At 41.1% G+C, this 24,963-nt stretch overlaps 1 protein-coding gene across 7 annotated transcripts; it reads left to right on the top strand.

Annotated features, from left to right (window-relative positions):
* LOC126175662 (protein UXT homolog) lies at nt 1-23,103 on the top strand. Of its 7 annotated transcripts, none has more exons than XM_049922618.1 (3): nt 1-293; nt 19,283-19,395; nt 22,121-23,103. In XM_049922618.1, the coding sequence occupies exons 2-3, from the start codon at nt 19,349-19,351 to the stop codon at nt 22,572-22,574; spliced, it is 501 nt and encodes a 166-aa protein (XP_049778575.1). In that variant the 5' UTR covers nt 1-293; nt 19,283-19,348; the 3' UTR covers nt 22,575-23,103. The 7 variants fall into 7 exon arrangements, with proteins under 7 accessions (XP_049778575.1, XP_049778559.1, XP_049778583.1 ...); XM_049922602.1 differs by lacking the exon at nt 1-293 and adding an exon at nt 334-415; XM_049922626.1 differs by lacking the exon at nt 1-293 and adding an exon at nt 401-419.
* The last annotated feature ends 1,860 nt before the right edge of the window (nt 23,104-24,963 follow it).

Genomic DNA, 24,963 nt, shown 5'->3' with positions numbered 1-24,963 from the left:
CGAAAAGGGAAGTAATATTACTCTCTTCCTCCTATCTGCGTTTTCGCAATATGCTCAAGTACAGCACCCCGGCTCCCAAGCCAAAGACCTTCCCAAGCACAGCACAGAAGGAGTTCAAAGATAGACTAACTAACAAAGTACTTCTACTGAGGCGGCTTCTTCGATAATGTTGCCGCAATTTCGATTTATAATTAACGCGTTAATTTTTAGTTGCTTTCATCATCAGCTCATCAAAGTATTTTCAACCACACTAAAGTTGTAAAACTTGCAAAACAAATTTTCCACAAAAATGAGTACGTACGCGGCTTAACACTAATTTTAAAATCTTTGGACGCTCAGGTCTCAGGTGCAATCAGTTGTTAGATGTTTAGTTGGAGACCCAATTTATAATAATGGAATGTCTTAAACACGCAAAGTGAGTGAATGTGGCAGTTGGTTCATATTACGAATGGTTATTGGAGAGAAAAAAAAAGCGTTGGCACGAAATTGGTACCAGCAATGAACTCCAGATCTATTCTAACTATTTCGTTTGGGATTAGTGAAAATGTCTCATTAAAATATCAATATTTAAGTCCTCTCATGTAAAATGATCAGGGGATAGAATAAAACGATCAGAGAATAGTATCGAAATATAAACAGTAATTGAACCGTTGCCTTCACATGATGTGGATTAGGGAGTAGACTGTCGTAATGGCTATGAATGTCGTTACTTTATTGTCACTTGTCAGAATCTACGAGTCGGATCACCGGGGTGACCCAAAGGTAGCAGTTGCGTAATCTACTATGAATGCAGTCGGTAAATAGACTTTTTGGAATTTGTAAATCGATTGCAAAACACGCAGCATGCTTTTATACGACATGCAGTAAAGGTACCAACAACACCAATGGCACCCAGAGCATCAGCCACAGTAAGTGCTAATTTAAGGCCAAGGCGTCCAACATCTAAGGAAGATTTTTGATATCCCCCCCCCACTGAAACAGATCAGACTTAACAACTTCAGTTAAAGTTCTGGCATATAGCACTGCTATAAAAAAATCCAAACATTCATTTATAATTAATGAAACAGTGCTAGAATTTTCTCATGGAAAACGCATTGACTGGTGTGAAACATTACTCTGCTCCAAGAATTATTTTCATAATGTACAGGGATTTAATAGTAAGCTGAACGAGCTACAACATTTAACGAGTATCAACAGAGAACTCTCAAATGCCCAAATACTGTGTATTACTGAACACTACATAAAGTCTCCCAAAATGGAATCAGTTGTGTTACAATTCAAACTAGTGCATCAACTTATCAAGGAAAGTCTTCAAAGGTGGAGGAAGCTGCATGTTTGTAAAAGACAGTGTTGCAGCTTCTTCACTGCGCATATGCAACTCTCACTCCATAGAAAAAGACATAGAATTGTCAGGTGTCGAAATTAAAGATGTAACAGTGTATTTCATATGAGCTTATAGATTTCCTTTGGGCACTTGTTCTCCTTTTATAGCACTTGGACACCAGTATTAGAAAAAATGGTAAAAAGGAAACCTTCAAGGGTCATTTTAATATAAATTTTACTACAGGATGTGATGATCAGTGTAATTTTAAACATTTCATGAACTGTTACAAACTTGATATGAACTGTACATCCTCAACTAGGGTAACCAACCAAAGTGAAAATGCCCTTGACCAAGAGGTTAGCAACATGGTTTGTTCTGTTAGGTCTGTAAATTTAGGATTTTCTGACAATAATGCACTGATTATGCAATCAGTCTTTCTGTAAAGTAAACCTCAACCCAGAAAAATGACAACATAAAGCAGAAATTATTGTCTATGTACTTAATTTTTTGTACCACATGCACAGAGAAAACTGGGAGACTGTATAGCAGTCTGAATCAGTAGATGAAAATTTTGAAACCTTTTTAAACATTTTCTGCTACTATTTCAATTGCTATTTCCCTTTAAAAACGAAAAATATATGTAACAATGGAGTATCCTACAAATGGATTACAACAGGTACTATAACCTCAGCAAAGAGGAGGAGAGAGCTGTTCTCCCTCAGCAAGAATAACCTTGGCAAAAGTGAACAATTTAATAGCTATTTCACTGCATACAAAAGAATATTTAGAAATGTGGTGAATGCTGCTAAAAAAAAACTACACATGACACCCTTCTGAACTACTTTATTGGAGCTGTAGAAAAACGAACAGAGCATCTGAAAAGTAATTGCTCCCATCAACCAGACCTCAATACCTTCACCAACACAATGTTTTTATCATACATGGGAAGCAGGTATAGGAAAGCTAATTTATAATAAAACAAGAAAAAAATCATCAGGAAGAGAAGACATGATCCCTTGCTTTCTTCTTCATTGTTGCAGCAAACTTATTAGTAAGTAACTGACTCATGTAAGAAATGCTTCATTTTCAGATGCAGTATTCTCAAGAAAACTTAAAATAGCAAAAGTCATACCCATACTTAAAAGGGGATCTAAAGAAGATCCTAACAACACCCATCCAGTTGCAGTGCTGTCTTTATTCAGAAAAATATTTTGATATGCTGTGGTCGCCAGACTAAAATCATTTATTAGAAAAAATAACATTCTTTCTTGTGCTCAGTATGGTTTCCAAGAAAATGAAACCACTACTGATGCAATATATGAATTTCTTGATACTACATCTTGTTGACAAGAAATTTCCAGCTATAGGTATGTTTCTTGACCCCCCAAGGCTTTTGGCATGGTAAGTCACAACATACTTTCGCAAAAGTTGGATTCTTATGGGATAAGGGGAACTACCCATGGCTGGCTCAGCAGCTATTGCAAAGACCGAAAAGTCAGCCAATCAGGAACACTAAATGGTGTGCACTCATTTACACATCATAAAACATAGTGTGCCCAGGGCTGTGTTCTAGGTCCCTTGTTATTTCTACTTTATATAAATGACCTCCCTTCCATCCTACCCACTAGCAAGGCATTTGTATTCGCTGATGATACTAATATCCTTATATCAAAGACAGATGAAACTCTTCAGTCAGCAATTACTAGAAATACAACCCTACTAGACTAATGGCTTGCATCAAATGGAATACTCCTAAATGCCTAACCTTTCATACCATTCAGGACAGAACTCCTTAAGTTCCAACAATAACACTAAGTCGTAGCAATGTAGAATTTGGCAGAGAAATAAAATTTATAGGGATTGACATCACTGATATATTCACATGAAAAAACCACAATGACATGATTAGTTCCAGGCTAAACAAAGTATGTTTTATGCTCCACTCAGTGAGGGATGAGTTAAACGCCAGCATATTGACTTGCATGCATTATGCTCTTTTTCCATTCAGTACTATGCTATGGATTTATTTTTAGGGTCATAGCACTGAATCAAGAAAATTATTTATACCAGAGAAAAGGGCAGTCAGAATAATCCTGTACAAAAAGCAAAGAAAAACATGTAAACCACTCTTTAAAAAATTAAACATACTGCCTCTCCCTATCAAATGTATATTTGAACTTCCCTGTTTTATTAAACAAAACATCAATGGATTGCACAGGAATGTGGACAGTCACTATCATGACACAAGGCCAAAAATTGTTAAGACTAGTTCCCATTCTACTAAACTCGATAGCAATAGTGTGAAATGTATGTGAATCAAACTCGACAACCATCTCCTGGAAAAAAATTTCAAGAATCAACAAAATTTAAAAACAATTTAAGAGCACTCCTAACAGAGCATTGCTTTTACAGCATACAAGACGTTAGTGAATGTGGTCTATCATAAATTAAATTATATATTTTTATTATGTTTCAAAATCGATCTGTTTCATTAGAAATAACCTATTGCCATTACTGAACTCTGGTATTATTATGGTATTATTATAAACACACATGTAATATATCTTCAGTGAGCTGTATGCTATAGAAAACAGTGCTATGTCTATATATGTTCTCATATCATTTGTTTGACTTGTCCCATATCATGTTGTACACTTATGTATATTGAGTGATTGAATGGATCAATAAATATACGAATACAAATACCTAACATCATTACAGCTAGATTTCTGACATAACCAGTTGCAACAAGAGAGTAGGTCTCGGGCATGATATTTTTTTCTGTTTCAGTATTAAATGTTAGTTGCGAAAGTCTATGCCAATACCATATTATCTCAGGTTTGTTAGTCTTTTTGGGAGGTTTATGCTACAAACGAATATAAAATTGTAAACCTCTGAGATTACACCAAATTAATTACTGAACTAAGCAGGTGCACTGTGGTTCTGTTGTTTGAGACAATCTCCCAAGGAAAACTTGCTACAACGTGCTAAAAAAATGTTGATGCATCACAGTTCTTGCCATATGCTGTCAACTATAGTGTGAAATATGAGGTGACATCACTTAATTTACTTCTCTCTGTGCCAAAAGAAATATAAATAGCAGGGGGTCTTCCCCATTCTTTTCCTTTTTGCATTATGTTTTTAAGACTTCCATTGTAACAGTTGTTTTAAGTTAGTCATAACAAGCTTCATGAGGGAGTTAGTACATTGTGGGCTATTGTTTTACATTGCTGTTGTTGTGGTCTTCAGTCCACAGACTGGTTTGATGCAGCCCTCCATGCTACTCTATCCTGTACTAGCTGCTTCATCTCCAAGTAACTATTGCAACCTACATCCTTCTGAATATGCTTAATGTATTCATCTCTTGGTCTCCCTCTATGATTTTTACCCTCCACACTGCCCTCCAATACTAAATTGGTGATCCCTTGATGCCTCAGAACATGTTCTACCAACCAATCCCTTCTTCTAGTCAAGTTGTGCCACAAATTTCTCTTCTCCCCAATTTATTCAGTACCTCCTTATTAGTTACATGATCTAACCATCTAATCTTCAGCATTCTTCTGTAGCACCACATTCGAAAGCTTCTATTCTCTTCTTTTCTAAACTAGTTACAGTCCACGTTTCACTTCCATACATGGCTACACTCCATACAAATACTTTCAGGAAAGACTTGCTGACACTTATATCTATACTCGATGTTAACAAATTTCTCTTCTTCAGAAATGTTGTATAATCATATTCGCAAACTATGAATGTATTTCAAGTATTTAATATGGTTGTGGATTGTCAGCAGTGTCTGTATGCATCTCTGAAGGACATTTTCATCGAACTAGAAACTGTAAAATACATCATAACAATTCATCATTTTTAAAACTGTTGCATCACTTTGAGTAGTGACAAATACTTTTCAGACTCTCATTGTAATTGTGAACCAGTTTGATCTTCTTCTATGGATCTAAATGCAGCTATTGGTACAACAGACAACTCTGATAGTGTCCAAACAATAGTGAAATCCCTATCCTCACCCTAAGTTAAGCAATAAAAAGAAAACATAAACTAAGGTCCAAATCTGTCATTTGACTCCCCCTCCCCCTCTTCCCTGGGGCTCACGGTCCTTCGTGAGTACATGTGTGGCGAGCACGGGGCCCTAAGCTATTGCAGCCTTCCTTCATTCCTGGGCTGCATTTCCTTTCCCTTCCCCTCCTTTCCTGTTCTTGCTCCTTCCCCTTCGCCCTCTCCTCTCCCTCTCTTGGTGTCCTCATTTGTGTTGGCCCTGCTATCCTCATGGTTATGTTGGCTTTGCAATTTGGTTTTGTTGCATAATTACCTCATCCTTTTTACATTCTCTGGTCCCCATTACTAAATTTCTATTCTGTAGTGTGAGCCATTTGGGGAAGAGCACTTTACCGAGTGTCTCTGTCGTGTGCTCTCCTAGTTCCTTCCACCTTTTTCTTCACGTTGTGGTCTGATGCTAGGGTACATAGCCAGCACGGTAGCCAGCCCATGTGGTGGTGTCGCCATGTACCCTTTCAGTTGAGCCCCCTGAAAACATAGGAATCACACTTCTGATATCTGAGCTGTGACCTCCTCATGTAAGTCTAGGAGTGGTTGCTTGTCGTCCTGGAGCATCGGAACTCCCGGAAATGGCCGCCATGCCAGACGGCCCTTGCTGTGGCTGGGTGGCGCCCTCAGGGAGAGCCCCTGATCGGAGTGGGTGGTATCAGGGCGGACGCTATGCAAATGAAACACATACGGGTCCAGAACTCTTGCTGTTCATTTACGGCCGTCTCCTTGCATGGAAGTGATTCTTTTAGTGCTGCTTCTTCTGCCCCTTCAGCCCTCCCTTTCATGGCTATCCCCTTGGAGGAGGGTCAGGCTCGTCAGCTAGGGGCGAAACCTTTCCCCCACTATCTGGTTTGCACCAGGACTGATGGGGATACTTTCACCAATACCAAACCTTTATTTTTTGTGGAACACATGGAGGGCAACTTTGGCAAAGTGGACTCTCTGAGCAAGATGCAGTCGGGTTCGTTGTTGATCAAAACTGCTTCAGCTGCCAAGTCTGCAGCCCTTTGTACCTGTAACCATCCTGGCACAATTCCTGTGTCCATTACCCCCCACCAGTCTTTGAATATGGTTCAAGGTGTAATTTTTCACGGGGACCTCATCCTTCAAACTGATGAGGAACTTAGGGACAATCTCAGATGGGGGTTTTCACTTTGTTCGGCGTGTTTGGAAGGGTCTGAAGGACAATCGCATTGATACTGGTGCTTTTATCCTGGCCTTTGAAGGGGATACACTCCCTGAGAAGGTCAAGATTATGGTTTATTGATGTGACATGAAGCCGTACATCCCACCACCTATGAAATGACCGGCCGGGGTGGCCGAGCAGTTCTAGGCTCTACAGTCTGGAACTGCGCGACCACTACGGTCGTTCAAATCCTGCCTTGGGCATGGATGTGTGTGATGTCCTTAGGTTAGTTAGGTTTAAGTAGTTCTAAATCTAGGGGACTGATGACCTTAGCAGTTAAGTCCCATAGTGCTCAGAGCCATTTGAACCTATGAGGTGTTTTAAGTGCTTGCGTTTTGGTCACATGTCTTCCCGCTGTTCGCAGGCCCCTCTCTGTGGTGACTGTTGACGGCCATTCCCCCTCCTGTGTGTGTGTTAATTGTCATGGCAATCATTCTCCACATTCACCGGATTGCTCAGTTTATAAGAAGATACAGGAGTATAAGTCCCTTGATCGTCTAACCTACACTAAAGCTCGTAAGAAGTATGCATGTCTTCATCCTGTGTCCATGACATCTAGCTATGCATTAGTTACATCTTCACCCCATCCTCACCCTTTCTTACCCCAGTCCCAAACCCCTCTCCTCCCCCCCCCTCTTCCCCTGCAGCTACCACACCCCTTCCCTCTGGGCACTGCTCCCCCTCCCCAGCCAGAGAAGTGTCCCACTTCTTTGATGTCTGCCGGTCAAGAGTGCCCCTCCAGGGATCCCCCCTCCCTGGCACCTTCAAGGCCAAAGTTCTGCTGCCACATGACAACCACAAAACCATGGTCTGTGGGCCCCCAGGTCACCCGATCTCTTTCTGTTCCAGATCTCGCTGCAGCTGGCTCCTTTTTGCCACACAGCCCTCCTCGATCTCAAACAGAAAAGAAGAAGAAACATAAGTCCCAGGACAAGGAGCCTCTGGTGTCGCCAGAGGTCCCGTCCCCACCTTCGCAACCTGACTCTGACCTGTTGTTCATGGATGTCTCCCCCCTCCTTGTCGGTGACAAGTGGTGACCCAGCAGCATGACTGGCTTTAGCCTGTTCACCCCCCATTTAAATCATCATTCTGTGCTTATCCAATGGAATTGTAATGGAAATTACCATCACATTCCGGAGTTGAAATCCCTTATTTTGTTTTTTTATGCGGCTTGTGTGGTTCTACAGGAATCTCATTTTACTGATGATCACTCACCGACCCTTCGTGGGTTCTGTGCTTTCTGTCGAAATTGGATCGGCCCCCTGCAGGCCTCTGGTGGCGTACATTGGTCGATATGGATGTTGCTAGCACATGGATTCCTCTTCAAACTACATTAGAAGAGGTTGCTGTTAGGGTCCACGTGGACTCTGAGGTCACGTTTTGCAATCTTTATCTCCCTCATGACAGGACTCTTACACCTCCTGCCTTAACTGCCCTTCTTCAGCAACTTCCTCCTCCCTTCCTTCTCCTCAGGAATTTTAATGCTCATCATCCCTCGCGGGGCAGTGCATTTCCATCTAGTCGGGGTCTTCTCATAGATGCAGTTTCTTGCAGACCACGACTTGTGCCTTCTTAATGATGGCTCCCCTACTCATTTCAGTGCCGGTCATGGCACCTTTTCTGCCATTGATCTTTCTCTTTCTTCTCCCTCCCTCCTCCCTTCATTCCACTGGTCGCCACACAATGACCTTTGCAATAGTAACCACTTTCCGTTGATTCTCTCGCTCCCTTCCTGCTCCCCGATGGACAGGTTACCTCGTTGGTCTTTCCAATGCACCGATTTGCCTCTATACACTGCACAGGTCATTCTTTCTCCCTCTTTGTCAGGATGTATTGATGATGTCCTCCGTGACGTATCTGATGTGATTGTTTGTGCCGCTGCCCTTGCTATCCCACGCTCATCCAGACCATTTCGCCACTGCCAAGTCCCATGGTGGAATCTGGCCATTGCTGCTGCCATCCGTGATCGCCGTCGGCCTTTGCAACAGCTTATGAGGCACCTATCCGCTGTCAATCTTACTACCTCTAAACGCCTTGGCGCCAAAGCCTATTACTTAATCAAACAGGTGTGTTGGGAATGCTTTGTTTCTTCCCTTGGTTCTACTGTCCCTATGTCACGGGTATGAGCTATACTTCCCTCTCTCCAAGGTTGCCATCGACAGTCTACCCTGCCGGGCCTTACCCTCCCGGATGGCCTTTGCATGGACCCGTTGATTCTCACAGAACATCTTGTGACCCATTTTGCAACAGCATCAGCATCAACCTCCTATCCAGCTGCTTTCCTTCATCAGGAATAGAAGGCTGAAGCTTTCACCTTATGTTTTATACCCCTTGTCAGTCATAATCTTACAGCGAACCTTTTACTGAATGGGAACTTCTTTCCGCACTCTCTTCTCCCCATGATACAGCCCCTGGCCCAGACTCCATCCATAACCAATTGCTTCAACATCTCAGTGCTCCACAACGACAACATCTTCACTGGGTGTTTAACCGTATTTGGCTCGAGGGTGACATCCCTTCTCAATGGAGGGATAGTATCGTGGTTCCCATCCTTAAGCCTGGTTAACTCCCTGTTTGTCGAAAGATGTCAGCCAATTAGTTTGACAAACGTTGTTTGCAAGTTACTTGAACAGATGGTAGCCTGTCAGCTCAGTTGGGTCCTCGAATCTCGGGATCTCGTATTGTCCCCTTACCAGTGTAGCTTCCGAGAGGGACGGTCTCCGATCGATCATTTACTTCGACTGGAAACCGCAGTTTGGCAGGCCTTTTCGTGGCGCCGCCATTTGGTTGCAGTATTTTTCGACCTTTGCAAGGCCTTTGACATGGCTTGGCGCCGTCACATCTTACTTACATTTCATGAGTGGGGTCTTCGGGGCCCACTCCAGATTTTTATCCACCAGTTCCTGTTCCATTGGTTGTTCAGGGTTCGGGTTGGTACTGTTTTTAGTTCTCCATGGACCCAGGAGAATGGCATCCCACAGGGTTCTGTATTGAGTGTACTTCTTTTCCTCATTGCTATAGATGGAATCGTGGGTGGTCCACTTCTGTCATCGTACTACGGTCCACCCCGATCCGGAGCTCTACCTCGATTCACAACAACCTGTGGTTCCACATTTCATTTCCTTTGTCTTCTTTTCGACAACAAGCTCACTTGGCTGCCTCATATCAGACTTCTGAAGGTAGGATGTTTCCGTAAACTCAATGTCCTTCGCTTCCTTGCCCACACCTCTTGGGGTGCGAACCACTCCACCCTTCTCCGCCTTTACTGGACGTTAGTGCAGTCTTGCTTGGACTATGGTTGTCAAGTTTATGGTTCGGCTGCTCCTTCCACAGTGCACCTCCTGGATCTGGTCCACCATCATGGTATCTGTTTGGCCACCGATACCTTCCCTACTAGCCCTGTTGATAGTCTCCTGGTTCAAGCTGGGATCCCTACTCCCCTCCCCCCCCCCCCCCCCCTTTTCTGTTCGGCAGTCCCAGCTTCTGGTTTCTTATGCAATTACTGTTTGTTCCTCTCCCACTCATCCTTCCTATTCTATCCTGTTCCCAGACCAGGGACGTCGCCCTCCTGATTCCTGCCCTCGGGTGGGTTTATCGGTTGGGCTCCATCTTGCATCTCTTTGCCATGATTTTCAGCTTCCTTATTTGTTCTGTCTCCCTTGTTTCCTCCCCCCCCCCTTCCCCCGTCCCTCCTGGTTAGTTCCTCGGCCCTGGATTCGGATGGATCTCTGCCAAGGTCCGAAAGATTCTGTTCCCTGTTCCCTCGATGGTGTTCCGTTGTTTTTTCCGCCGAATTTTATGGGAGTTTTGGGATGCTGTTGTTTTTGACACTGATGGCTCTAAATAAGCTGATCGTATGGGATATGCCTTCAAGTCCTCTGTTGGCATGGAAAATCATCTCCTGCCAACTACTGAGGAATTGATGGCAATTTCCCAGGCCCTTACCTTTATTTCACGGTCCCAACTCAACCCCGTTTTGTTATGTACGGACTCAATGAGTGGTCTTCAGGCTATTGACCGGTGTTTTTCCCACCATCCCTTGGTCTCAGCCATCCATGACAGTTTTGCTGATCTTCACCATGCTGCTTGTTCCATTGCCTTCCTTTGGGTCCCTGGCCATGTGGGTATCCCAGTTCATTTGGCTAGGAGATCAGTCACTTAACCCCCTTCTCTGTAACCCCTTCTGTGGCAGATTCACGGCTTCACATCAAATCCCACTTCGCTCAATCATGGGTCAACTCTTGGGAGGCTATCTTCTCCCTGTCCAATAAACTTCGTGCGATTAAGGTGACACCTGTCCTGTGGCGTTCTTCCTTCCACCTCTCCCGAAAGGACTCGACCACCCTGTGTCGTCTCCGCATCGGCCATACCAGGTTGACCCATGGTTTTCTTTTGCGTAATGAGCCACCCCCACTTTGGGGTTGTGGAGCCTTCCAGTCAGTGGAGTAGGGGCAAGGCGGTGAGGGTTGGGGTGTCTCCCACTGTAAGCTGTGTTTGGAGATTCCTGACTCCCCTCCCTGGCGAAGATCCTCTTTCTTTCCCTTTTACTATGTTTTTATCATTTTTTAGATTTGGTTAGTCTCCTTTTACAATATGCAGTTTTACATTCTAGCAGTTGAACACTTTTGAATAGCATGTGGTCTTGCCTGCACTGCATCAGAGGTGGGATATTTCCTGCCTCTAGCATAGCTTTGGGGCTGCTCACTTGTTGACTTCCCTCATTTTGTTTTCACCATTGACAACACAACTGCACTTTTACATTTTTTAGCCTTTTACCTTTTATCGTTTTGACTTTTCTGACAAGGGAACCTCCCCATTGCACCCGCCTCATTTAGTTATAAGTTGGTACAGTGGATAGGCCTTGAAAAACTGAACACAGATCAATCTAGAAAACAGGAAGAAGTTATGTGGAACAATGAAAAAAAAAGCAAAATATACATACTGAGTAGTCCATGCGAACATAGGCAACATCAAGGACAACTTGAGCTCAGCAGCGCTGTGGTCCCGTGGTTAGCGTCAGCAGCTGTGGAACGAGAGGTCCTTGGTTCAAGTCTTCCTTCGAGCGTAAAATTTTATTTTTTTATTTTCAGACAATTATCAATGTTCAGGACTCAGACATATTCAACTTCGCTCTCCAAAATTCCAGGACATGTTCAGATTTGTTTGGACATATGCAGGATTTGACGCTCTACACACGGAAAAATTTTTGAAAATGTTAAAAACACATGTTTTGACAGATCACAGGGAAAAGTGTGCGACTGTGAAACTGTTGGATTCATTTGTTGCAGTTTATGTGACAAACTCTTATGTTTTCATCAATTTTTTGGGAGTAATTCTCACATCCACAAGAAAACCTAAATCGGGCAATGTAGAATCTTTTTACCCATTCGCCAAGTGTACAAGTTAGGTGGGTCGACAACATATTCCTGTCATGTGACGCACGTGCCCTCACCAGTGTCGTATAGAATATATCAGACGTGTTTTCCTGTGGAAGAATCGGTTGACCTATGACCTTGTGATCAAATGTTTTCGGTTCCCATTGGAGAGGCACGTCCTTTCGTCTACTAATCGCATGGTTTTGCGGTGCGGTCGCAAAACACAGACACTAAACTTATTACAGTGAACAGAGACGTCAATGAACGAATGGGCAGATCATAACTTTGCGAAAATAAAGAAAAACTTTTCACTTGAGGGGAGATTTGAACCAAGGACCTCTCGTTCCGCAGCTGCTCGCGCTAACCACGGGACCACGGCGCTCCTGAGTTCAAATTATCCTTGATGTTGCCTATCTTCGCATGGACTACTCATTTTGTATATTTTGCTTATTTTTTCATAGTTCCACACAACTTCTTCCTGTTTTCTCGATTGATCTGTGTTCAGTTTTTCAAGGCCTATCCACTGTGCCAACTTATAACTAAATCTGAGGCGGGTGCGATGGGGAGGTTCCCTTGTGAGATGTCAATCCGTCTGAATGGAGTACATTTGAAACAAGGGACTGATGACCTTGTTGTTTGGTCCCTTCAACCCCAATCAACCAACCAACTATCAGTTGACTCAGCTCACTTCACTCGGTTGAATCTGATATTTCAGCAGACAGCAGAGTTTATAATCTGTCTGAGGGAACTATTCATTTTAGTTCACCAACTTGGTGGAAGGATAAGTTTAAACACAATGAAAAATCTAACCTTTTAAAGGTGGCTCTCATGTTGCAATGTACGAGGGCTATCCACAAAGTACATTATGTTTTCGTTTGTGTCCGTTAGGGGCGGGGCTAGCGCGGCCATCTTGGTGTCATGGCATTCCGCCGCTCAGTCGGCATCCTGCCGTGCTAGTGAGAGGTTCGTGCTGTACTCCGTTGAGTTACTGTGACAGTTTGAAATGTCAGCATTAATTGAAAATGTCGCAAAGTGTGAAGTGCGTGCTGTAATAAGGTTTCTGACTGCAAAAAACTGTACACCAATAGAAATCTATCGGCAGCTTTGTGAAGTGTATGGGGACAACATAATCATTGAAGGTGGAGTGTGTCAATGGGTCATAAAATTTAAAAATGGCCGAACTAACGTTCACGACGAAGAGCAAAGTGGAAGACCCAGCATAGTGCCTGCCGAACTTGTCGAAAAAGTCGATGCCACAGTCCATGAAAACCGTAATTTCACAATAACAGAACTCTCTATGAGTTTTCCACAAATATCACAAAGTTTGTTGCACAAAATCATTACCGAAAAGCTTGGTTACCACAAGTTTTGTGCAAGATGGATCCCAAAAATCTTGACAGAGATTCACAAAAATCAGCGAATGGCTGCAGCGTTAACATTTTTGGACGCTTACGAGAAAGATGGCGACTCATTACTCGGTCGCATCGTTACTGGTGACGAAACATGGGTTAAGCATGTGAACTGCGAGACAAAATTGCAGTCAATGCAGTGGGGGCACACAAATTCCCCCCAAAAACCCAAGAAATGATGCAGACAATGTCGGCAAGGAAGGTGATGGCGACTGTCTTTTGGGACAGAAAAGGTGTGATTTTTGTGGATTTCCTGGAAAGAAGTACTACAATAAACTCTCAAAGGTATTGCCAAACTCTGCACAACCTCAGAAGAGCAATACAAAACAAGCGCAGGGGAAAGTTGGGCTCAAAGATCTTGCTGATTCATGACAACGCCCGGGCCCACACAGCAAATGCCACTCGTGAAGTTCTCGAATCTTTTAAGTGGGAGTTGTTTCCTCATCCGCCGTACAGTCCCGACCTGGCACCGAGCGACTTCCACTTATTCCCAGCGATGAAGAAGTGGTTGGCTATGCAGCGTTTTGATGACGACACACAGCTTCAAGAAGAGGTAACCACGTGGTTGAAGGCGCAGGCGGCCGAATTTTACGACGAAGGAATTTCCAAGCTCGTCAATTGCTACGATAAGTGCCTTAATTTAAATGGCAACTATGTATAAAAGTAGTATTTAAGTGTGGCTTTCATCTATATATAATAAAAAAAATTCCAATACTTTATTTATTTTTAATTCCAAAACATAATGTACTTTGTGGATAGCCCTCGTAATATCCATATGCTGAGGTGCATGTTGAGGTACAGGGAGGATCCTTTTTAAACCTACTGATACCCCAGTCCTAAAGCTCATTTCAAACAGAGTAAGATTTGCTGTAAATTATGTGATGGCTTCCTAAAAGGTGTCATTGACAGCTAGGCTGTTGGCTGCAAGGAGTTTTGTATGTTTTTTGTTCAACATTCTTTGTAAGTTTATTTTGCACTGATCAGTCAGAATTCCTGTTGGCATGTGATCTTAGAACCTGCATGGCAGGACCCCATCGCAAGAGACTTGCTAGAAGGTTTTTTAATTATATGTATGACTCCACAGTGGAGGGAAGAACTTTTTGCTGTAATTGATGTATATATGGATGCGTCATTAATAAATGCTGAAACAGAATCTGCATTTATTATAACAAATCTGTGTACTTGAAACAGACATTTTACCACCAAACAACTAGCTATAGGCATTAGACTTTATGACAGTTTCAGCAGAAGAGGTAGCTGTCCCAGTTATCTGCTACCCAACAGTCATGCACATCATAAAGCAAACTTAAAATGAAACTTGATGCAATTGACACTAGATTAAGGGACTATAGCCTTCCCTGCAAAGATGAGCTTATGGGGCATAGGAGCAAAGGAGGAGTGGATATGCTTTCAAATAAGTCATCTGTACTGCCTTAATTAGAAACCTTCAAACTGTTGCAGTCAAAATCTGTGCAAGAAAAAGATAACAGTGTGTACTACTTCTTAGCACCACCAAAAGCATTTACTAAAAGGCTCCTACATGCCTTTTCCAAACCATTTCTTCTAGTGTGAGACTTAAATCCATCCAAAATGGTATGGGGCTGATGTACCTACCCTGAAGATAAAGTTTTAGCATGTGTCATGATGTTTAAGGAGCCATGTATTCTCAATACTAGCAACACATACATCTTGACACTGCTACAAATTCCATGACCATCTACTATATTGAGCAGTCTCTGAAAGGGTGATAACAAAATCGCTCATCAGTGGAGTGAATATCACCTTGTACAAACAACTGGTTATTTTTGGACACCAAGACACTATCGAGGACTGGGTGAACTGCATCACAAGCATGATCTCCCATGCAACTGATGTATCTTAAGTCATCTTTGAAGGCAGCCTGTATGTTAGTGGAACAGCCAGTGTTACTCTGCACAACCACTTAAATGCCAACCAGTAGCAGAAAGCCTTACACTCTTGGGCTATGAAAATATGAGAGTGTGTGTGTGTGTGTGTGTGTGTGTGTGTGTGTGAGAGTGAGTGAGCGTAAGTCGTGACTGTTTCTGTACTCTTATCAACTTGCTCAGCACAAGTCCGGAAAGCCGTCAGATCAAACAACTGGCCACCTATAGCGGAGGTGCTGATGCAGGAATGTCTTCAGACACCATCTGACAAAATCGCTTGGACAATGGCAAAGCACTTATCAGCATTCACTGCCACTACCGGTCAGGGTCCACATTCCACTTCTTTCATTCCCGTATGGCGAGGGATTGGTTGGACGTCATATCCAGGAAGTCTGAGTATCATAACAGTCCCTTTTCCAGACGAGAGCTGGTTTCAGCACTGTTTGAGTCCCATGATTTTGTGTTGCCATACAGCTGAGTACAATACAAGATGTTGCAACATTTTCCCTTTTTGTGGAGGGAGGCAGGTCTGGGTTTAATCTTCACACTAGAGAAGCTCCTTTTGTACATGTGACCAATGTCACCTTTATGTGCTGTACAGAAAAGACCTTAGAGTGAACAATCAACAGTTGAAACTTCCTGGCAGATTAAAACTGTGTGACAGACTGGGGCTCAAACACAGGAATGAACAGGACTGTAGCCAACCCCTCTGTTATCCAATCTATATAGTAATGGCACAGAGTCCTAATAAGGGTGCAGTCATTGCTAGTAAATGCAGCCACTGACCTCCCTGACACAGCAACCCCAGCAACTGGCCCCGGTTCAAAATGCTACCGTGTGAGACACAAACGTGATTTCTTCTGCATGGTTAGTGTCCAACATGCTGTATTTAATTCACTTGGGCCAGCCAGTCATCACTCCAGTGGCTGGGCAATTTCATGAGGACCCAGCTGATTAGGTCATCAGCATGGCAGTTCTATGTTGTGTCTTCTGCCAATCATCACTGCAAGATGAACAATGTTATACAGGCACAGTCATAACTGGTGCAGCTGGGGCATGTTGTGCTTGAAGATGCTGGACTTATGACGCAACTGCCACCGTCATCACTGAGCCACGAAATGACTCCCACAGTGTTCAGTGCTGTTGGTGTCTGCCAACCACCTGCTGCTGCTCTCTAGCCAGTGGTCTGAATTTGACTGGGGAATCGCTGGTTTCTACAACTAAACTAGGAGACACTGCTACGTGTCCCTTTCTCTCAGTGGAACCATGTCCAGTACTCTGGCCAGTGCCACTTAGTTTAACATCCACCAAGTTGGCATTTACCATAGAAGCAATCTACCTTCCAATTGTGTGTAAAGACTGCTGGCTGTTTTCTACACCTGTCATGCTGAATGAAAACTGAGTGATGCCCCGTATGAGGGAGCACCCAAATAATTGTCCAGATCTGATGGAATAATAAAGAATTGTTATCTATAAACCGATTGTCTCCCTGCAGCCATTCACAATACCATCCATCTTTCTTTGTCATTATCCAACCTAGGATGCTCCGGTTAGGAGTCTACCACTTCCTGACAAGCAGCAAGATGGCTACCACCACTTAGTAGCAGTCACTGCAGCCCCAATGTGATACAGTACATTGAGCACACAGTAAAGGAAAGCAAGGAGAAATGTGGAAAGAGAATTAATGTTCAGGGAGAACAAGTAAAAATATTAAGAAGTGCTGATGACATAGTAATTCTGTATGAGATGGCTAAGGGCTTGGAAGAGCAGTTGAAGGGAGTGGGCAGCAGCTTGAAAATAGGTTGTTAGGTGAATATCAACATGAGTATAACAAGCATAATAGAACATAGCTGAATCAAATTAGGTGATGCGTAGTTTAGATTAGGCAATTCGACATTAAAAGTAGTCAATGAGAATTGCTATTTGGGCAGCAAAATAACTGACAGTTGACAGAGTAGATAGTATATAAAATCCATACTGGCAATAGCAAGAAAAACATATCTGTAAAAGAAAAAATTGTTAACATTTATATTCAACGTAAATGTTAGAACATCTTTTCTCCGGTGTTTATGCAGAATTGTCACCTTGTATGGAAGAGAAATTTGGACAATAAGCAGTTTGGATAAGAAGAGAATAGAAACTTATGATGTGCTGCTACAGTAAGCAGGTTCAAATACAGTATATGTAGGTTGCAGAAGTTACGTAACGATGAAGCTTGCACAGGATTATCTAGCGTGCAGAGCTACATCAAACCAATCTTTGCTCTGAGACCGCAGCTGCTTGGGAGAAGATAAGATATATTTTGGTAGTGAAAGTTCCCACCTACTCCAATTCTCCTGAGTGTCTTTCAATCTATACAACACCTGCATCCAGCAGAATGCTCTGACTATCCTGCAATGAAGAAAAAAAAATTGTAGGAGTTGCCTTGAGTGCAAGGCATAGATCTAATAAGGAACATAAATTATAGATGTGGCAGCCAAGAAAATAAGTACTGAAAATCTTTTGGTTCAGTGTGCAATCTCCCTAGAGGCTAATTGTGCAAACACAGAGTCATGCTTCAGGGGAAGAAGACTGGCTGGATGTGACGCTGAATAAACTGCATCATTTAAAGTACATTCAGCCCTGTTGTTCTTTCTTCCTGCCGCTTAGACAAGAATATATTCTTTTCATTCCTTTCAGGTAGGACATAGTTTGATATGATGCATGGTTTACTCTTCTAGTGAGAGGAATTTCTCCCTTTCCAGTGTGTAGTGCTTGTTAAGATTGTGTTCAATGTGCAACTAGTTCTACAGCGTAATTAAGTAGAGGTTTTTAATGTGTCATATGGCGGCAGACTTCTCCAGGGTCAGTTAGGGTGTGTACTTGGATTGTGTAGTTGGTGGTGGCTGCCTATAAAATGCTGTGATACATGTCTGAATTGTGGTCTGATGCAAGGTTTTAACTTGTCACATACAGTCATCATAGCAAATAATTTACTTAGAGTAAAATAATGATATCCCCAGATATTAGTTTTTGTGCATTAATGTGAATGAGAAAAATTTAAATATTACAATATATAAAAGCCTTGAGAGGCAAAAACCATTTGAGCTCTAGGAAAACATATATTGTGTATTGCTATATAATAAATGACCATTAACTTTAAACAAATAACAGTGAATTAATATTACAACACCATTCTCACTGTAGCATCAATGTTTAGCTGTGGAGGCATAAGAACAAGATGGTGCAATCTTAGCACACTGGATTTGCATTTGGGAGGATGATGTTCAAATCCCTATCTGATCATCCAGATTTAGGTTTCCAAAGGTTTTCCTAAAACTCTAAACGCAGTTGCTGGGATAGTTGCTTTGAAAGGGACCAGCCAATTTCCTTCCTCATCCTTCCCCAAATGTAAGCTTGTGCTCCTACTCTAATGATGTTTTTGTTGATAGGACATTAAACACTAATCTTCCTTTCTTTGAAAGCATAAAAGCTTCTAGGGTTTCTTAAAAAACTGACAACTTCAGTCTCAATAGGTACTTATAAGAGATAAAAAAACAATTAAAGGGCAGAGAATTACATGAAATACAAAAGTCTCCAAATTGTCCATAAAAGAGGGAGACACATGCTATTAATCCATCATTAAGTATGGGAGGGAGGAAGAGAATTTGAGGTGAGATCTAGAACTAGTTTCCAATGATGTTTATTTCAGGACCGCATTTTCCTGTGGAAGTTCCTACTACCACAGAGCTGATTCCAATGGTTGTTCACAGATAATGCCACATTTTATCCGCAAATACCAGTTTTGTTGTCATTGCTAGACAGTGATAGAGGGTTTGAATTAATGGCCCTCAGTTCTGCAAAATCCTGTTGTGTTACTGGAGTTCTCATCATTTCATCTAGTACCTGGTTACATGTTAGCTTTGAATTTTTAGTTCTGTTATGGCAGTTTGATTTCTCAGCTTTACTGGCATGTAGCACATACCTGCTTGGTTAATCTTCACGCATCCATTACATGTTTATTAAATTTCTTCTTCCAGGCAGCTTCCTGGAACCAAGAGGCTGGAGAATTGTGCATTGCAATCAGTTAGAAGAATAATATCTATATGCATTTAAAAGAGCTCTTCTGCCCAAACACACGCCCTGCAAAAATGTAGGTATTATTTTTGGTTATATTAGAGAATATTTACTTATATATGAATGAACAACTCAAGACTTAATATGTGATTTCCGAAACATGTTATCATGTACCTTTTTGAAAAGTGAATGAAATAAAATAGTATGTTAAATTTGGAATGAAATGTTTTGTTAAAAAACCTCTTTTGTGTTTGTTAAAAGCCACGGCTAATTTTTCTCAGGGTGCTATCGCCAGAAATCTCATACATATTCCAACATGAAGACATCCGTCTTGTGAGGATTAAAAAAAAAAAAAAAATCTTTCTTTAATGTTGCACAATAAGCAAATTAAACACAAAACTCAATTAATTATTTATTTTTCTCTGTGAAGCTTGATGCTCCAGTATAGCCGCCTATGTGCAATGGCAGCGTATACAACTGAAATAATTGTTTTTAATAAAACTGTACCTCAGGCCTAAAATGAAATGTAAAATATTATAAGATGCTGTTTTCTATTTATTGAGATTAAATCCTTTCAGTATGTTCAGAATAAAATGACTCTTAAGAAAGTTTTTATCATTTTAACACCAATAGCGTTGCTTCAACAATGCACTTACACAAAATGGCCAGGGCAACATTTAATTGTTACATAATTAAAAAAGGGGCAGGGAAGGTACTTTCATTCTACTAACAAAAATACATGCTACATTGGATACTGACATATATATATTTAACAAAAATTATAATTATGCTACATATAGTTACATTAATTACAGACCGTGATCTATATGCGTCCTTCAGCTCGGACATCAGAACCAAGATGGCGCTATCAATGCCTGAGCTCAAACTCCCACCATATACCAAGGAGTATTTACCTGTCATGGTTGGGCATGGGGAATCCAGGTAAGGGGACCACCCAGGTTGCTGTTGTTGTGGCTAGATGACACCCATGGGAAGAGCCCGCATTTGGAGTGGGTGGCAGCAGTGTGGATGTCTTGCAGATCAGAATTTCTCCTGCTGGAAGCTACACAGTCCCCAGCAGTCTCTTCTGAAGTGAAGGACTGCTACAATGCAGAGAGATGTAGTTTCACATTTCCTTTCCTGGATACACTGTGGGAGGAATGTAGGACTAAGAGACAGGGGGCAAATATTCCATGCAACACGTAGTTTGCTCTAGCACTGATAGAGATTTCTTTTTGACCACAAAACCATTACTTTTTTTTTGAGCGACTTGAGCGTACATCTGAGGAAGCGATTTCGAAATAGAAAAGTGTTTCAGTTCTGATTAAAATGTCATCTGCTTCTCAGTTGCTACTCACCTTTGGCAAGCTGAGTGACATTCCTCCAGCACCCCCCATAACAATCTCATTTTGGTACATTGTATCATCCTCCACCGTAACCTCTTTCTATTGACCAATGACAAGTTACGGACTGACACAATGTGCATTTCGTCCATCATGTCTGTTGGGGCCAAAGGACAATAGCAGTGGTAGTGGGGCCTTAATCTTGATCTTAGAAGATGTCTCGTTGCCTGAAAAGGTCAAGGTCATGGCGTATTCATGCAGTGTGAAACTGTATGTTCCTCTTCCAGTGCGGTGTTTCAAATTAATGAGATTTGGGCACATATCTTTGCATTGTAATGCCACTCTCATTTGTCGAAATTGTAGACATCAGTTGCATACAAATGCTCCTTGCACCCCCCCTGCTCCCCCCTTTCCCTTCTTGTGTCAACTGTGGGAAGCTGGGAAACACCATTCCCTCTGTTCACCAGATTGTTCCATCTTCCAAAAAGACAAAGAGAAAAGAAAATCGAAGAATATGGAACTCTTGACCGACTCATATATCAGAAGGGCAAGAAGAAATGTGATCATTTCATCTTGTACATATGACGACGTTTGCTATGGCTACAACAATGTCGTCCCCTCTAGTGATGGTATCCTCACCCTTCGTGCCTTCTATGTCCAGCCCTTGGGTCCACTCAACTCAAAATCAATATTTGTATGTGTCAGTGGACTGCTCAATATTTCTCAGTTTGTAAGTGGTGATATTCCTGTACAGGAGTGTTTAGTTATATGATCATTAGTGGTAGTATAACATAAATATCTAACACGTAATCACAGCCTATGTCCAGTGGCATAACAACACCCATGAATGTGTGCTATGTCTGTTGACCAATTGCTGTCCATGTGTATTTTACATCATGATCATTCTTATGATGAATAGAGTTTAGCAGCAACAGTTTTCCCCAAATACTCATTGGTACATTCTTGACATAACAATAAGTGAAAAACCATAAAACAAAACAATGTTGGAGATAGAGTAACCCATTTGTCACATACACACAGTGTGTCCACAATAAAATATAATAACAACTTGCAAGTTGGCCTTCCTTCACTTGATTGTCATATCATCATCCAGTTCACGGCCTTGACAACATCCTCCCAGGGAAGACTCCATGTACCCCCTCTGTCCATACCCAGCATAATCTCAAGGTCAAGAACTGTTGGAAACTGGCTGGCACTTATCTAGGTGTACATGGAAAACAATCTAAAAATCCACATCCAGGCTGGCAGATATAGCACCCCCTATCATTAATCGAGGGACATATGCCATCTTTTGTACCAAAAATGGGCACTTTTGAGTGCTTGGTTATCTGGACAGTACTTTTTTACTGTTTCTGATAAATCAATATCTCATTAATTGTATCTACAAGAATAAGCATGAAACATGCAAAATTTTATTAATAACTTTTTTATTTTCAGGCAATTTGAAAGTGATTTACAGCTACCAGAGAAAGTGCTAAAATACGAAGCATTCATAAATGATGTTCTTAAAGAAGACCTGAAGAAAGTGCATGCACGGCAAGATCATGTTACCACAGAAATAGCTGAATATATTCAGCTTAAGAACACTATTCAAACACTGAAAGAGGCTGACATGGTTAAGGATGGATTTAAGACGAAAATGAATTTGGGATGCAACTTTTATGTGCAAGCAAATGTATCTGATCCAAAAACTATGTTCATAGATATAGGTTTGGGACATTATTTGGAATTTACACTGGATGAAGCTCAAAAATTTATTGACAGAAGATTGGAATTGCTGTGTCAACAAAGCAACAAACTGAAGAAAGATAGTGCTCAAACCAAAGCAATGATTAAAATGGTGCTTGGAGGTCTGCATCAACTCCAGTCAGAGAGAGGAAGTGCAAAGTAACATTGTTACTACATGGCCTGTTACAGATTGACTTTTAACTTATTGTGGTATACTTTTGTACAATTATATTATTTTACTTGATTGATTTTGTAGTTTTATTATAGCTGTAAAGCAAAGTGAAAGTAGTAACATTTGATGCCTTTATGAACTGGCCTTCTATGGTAATGTAACCTAAATGCCCCACAAAGACAAGTTGTAATTTGATGATGTTACTAAAAATATCAAAAAGTCATTGATGGACTTACTGCCAGACACATTCCCTAATAAACGTTCGGATATACAAAGAGAAACATTATTAGCAAAATTCTCCAAAAGTTCTTGACATATTTACTTGAAATTTTTGCATGGCGTTCTAATAAACATTCAGATAGACAAGGCTACATAGTTTCAGTGCATATTGTTTGTAGACATATGCTACGTAAAGGGGAAATGAAATTAGCGAAAATTTAAATGTTTCTGACCAGTTTACTTAAAACGTTTACATGATGCTCTAATTAAAGTTTACATAGATGAAGACTACACATTTTTTAAGTACAGTAAAACCATGCTTTTAAACTTTTCAACAGATTTCAAAACAAAAAATGTGTAAATGTGGGAAATCATTTTTTTTAAGCTGTAAAAGTTACATGCATGATCCCTCCCTTGCATTTTTTTTAGTTTATTAATGGTTTATGCACATAATAGGTGTGAAAATACTTGTCAGGGGCTTATTATCCAATAAAGGTTATCAGAATTTTATCTGTTTTTACCCACTGATGTAACTGAAACTGGTTAACTGTCAGGAAAGTACAAACATTTGACTGAATTTCATTCATCTTAATAGATGTCTTTGGAAAGCTTGCAACTGTGTCATTCATTATTTAAATAATGAAATATTGCATCAGTTATGTATTCATTCACACTTAAAAATGATGCTTTTCGTGAATTTATTCCCATACGTAAATATTTTGTGTGATGATTGCATATGTTCTGATCTACAGCCCTTGCAATCTAGGCATCACTTTCTGGTTTTAAGGTACTGCACACTAGTATCAGGCAAACAGTACTGCCATTCAAATGGGCTCAGGATTACCCAATATGCTGTGGCGCTCGATACTGTATCGAGCTTTTCCCAAGAATTACGTGACATTTGAGTCGCACGGCGTGAGTGCACATGGCATAGGCAAGAAACTACTAACTAGCCATGACAATAAGCTATGGCTTTGATTAAAATTTGACAATTTCGTCATGCACTGGAGGAAATGCCATTAATTTCTACCACAGCACAAGCTGCTATTGGGTTTGAACAAATTGACAATATGAATTATCATACAATGCCGCTATGTATGTATATATAAATATTTATGCAGATTTTTTTAAATAAAGGTAACAGACAAAGACAAAACTGGCTTCCAAAAAATATTACTTGACTGAACCCATTACAATATTCTATTTGCACGAGTGGTGCTAATAATTTATCAAGTAGATTGAAACAAGCAATTCCATCCCTGTTCACGTGTTAGAATAACAGGTAAAAAAGTTATCAGATTCTGATCAGTCGGAAACAAGATGGCAATATTCAGGTGAAACAATCAGAAAATTAATCAAGAATCAAATTAAGAATATCATAATAAAGTGGCTAACTTAATTGCGAGAATATGTTACCATACGGTGAAGGACATGTCTTGCAAACAGTACCACTAGACATCACTATGTTGTGGGACAACCAAAAGTTTGAGAATTGGACAGAATCCTGATTGTAATTTTTATTTCTTTGTGAGTTGCCATTGTTACTCATAACCTGCAACCTAGATGATGTTTCTATTTGTGTTTGTCATTTTTTTATTTAAATCTATAGTACATTAAAAATGCACAGACAGGACATTCTGATAGTACAACAAAAAAAGAAATAATCGCTAAGGGCCAATCAGGACATTGAACAGAAGCCGAGATTTCCTGAACAGTGATGTAAACTGTTCCAACAGTTCCAGTTTCATTGACACATGCATACACATGGTTTGTGTGTGAAACATCACAAAAAATACTTATGTAAATATTTGCACTTGACAACGAGAATAAATTCTCGAAATGCACTTTGCTAAACAAGTAAAAATATTTTACTGGTGCAGTGTTTTGTTATTTAAACCAAAAATATTTGAGTGCTGCAACTAGCGCTACAAGTGGTCAAACAACGAAACAAATGAAATGCGATTTCGAGAATAACAATGTGTTTGGGGGGGGGGGGGGGGGGGGCATATTGGTGTCTCACGCAGACTGCTGGCGAAATGGTATGACGTCATTAGGAATACGGGAAGCTTGAAGGGGAAAGTGAGAACACTACTAGCAAGTTGTTACTATGTTAATGCAAGCAAATTTCCAGCTCTCTCACTCTCTCTCTCTCTCTCTCTCT

The sequence above is a fragment of the Schistocerca cancellata genome, chromosome 1 (genome assembly GCF_023864275.1).
Source record: "Schistocerca cancellata isolate TAMUIC-IGC-003103 chromosome 1, iqSchCanc2.1, whole genome shotgun sequence".
Classification (NCBI taxonomy): domain Eukaryota; kingdom Metazoa; phylum Arthropoda; class Insecta; order Orthoptera; family Acrididae; genus Schistocerca; species Schistocerca cancellata.
This window is presented reverse-complemented; position numbering and strand designations above follow the sequence as displayed.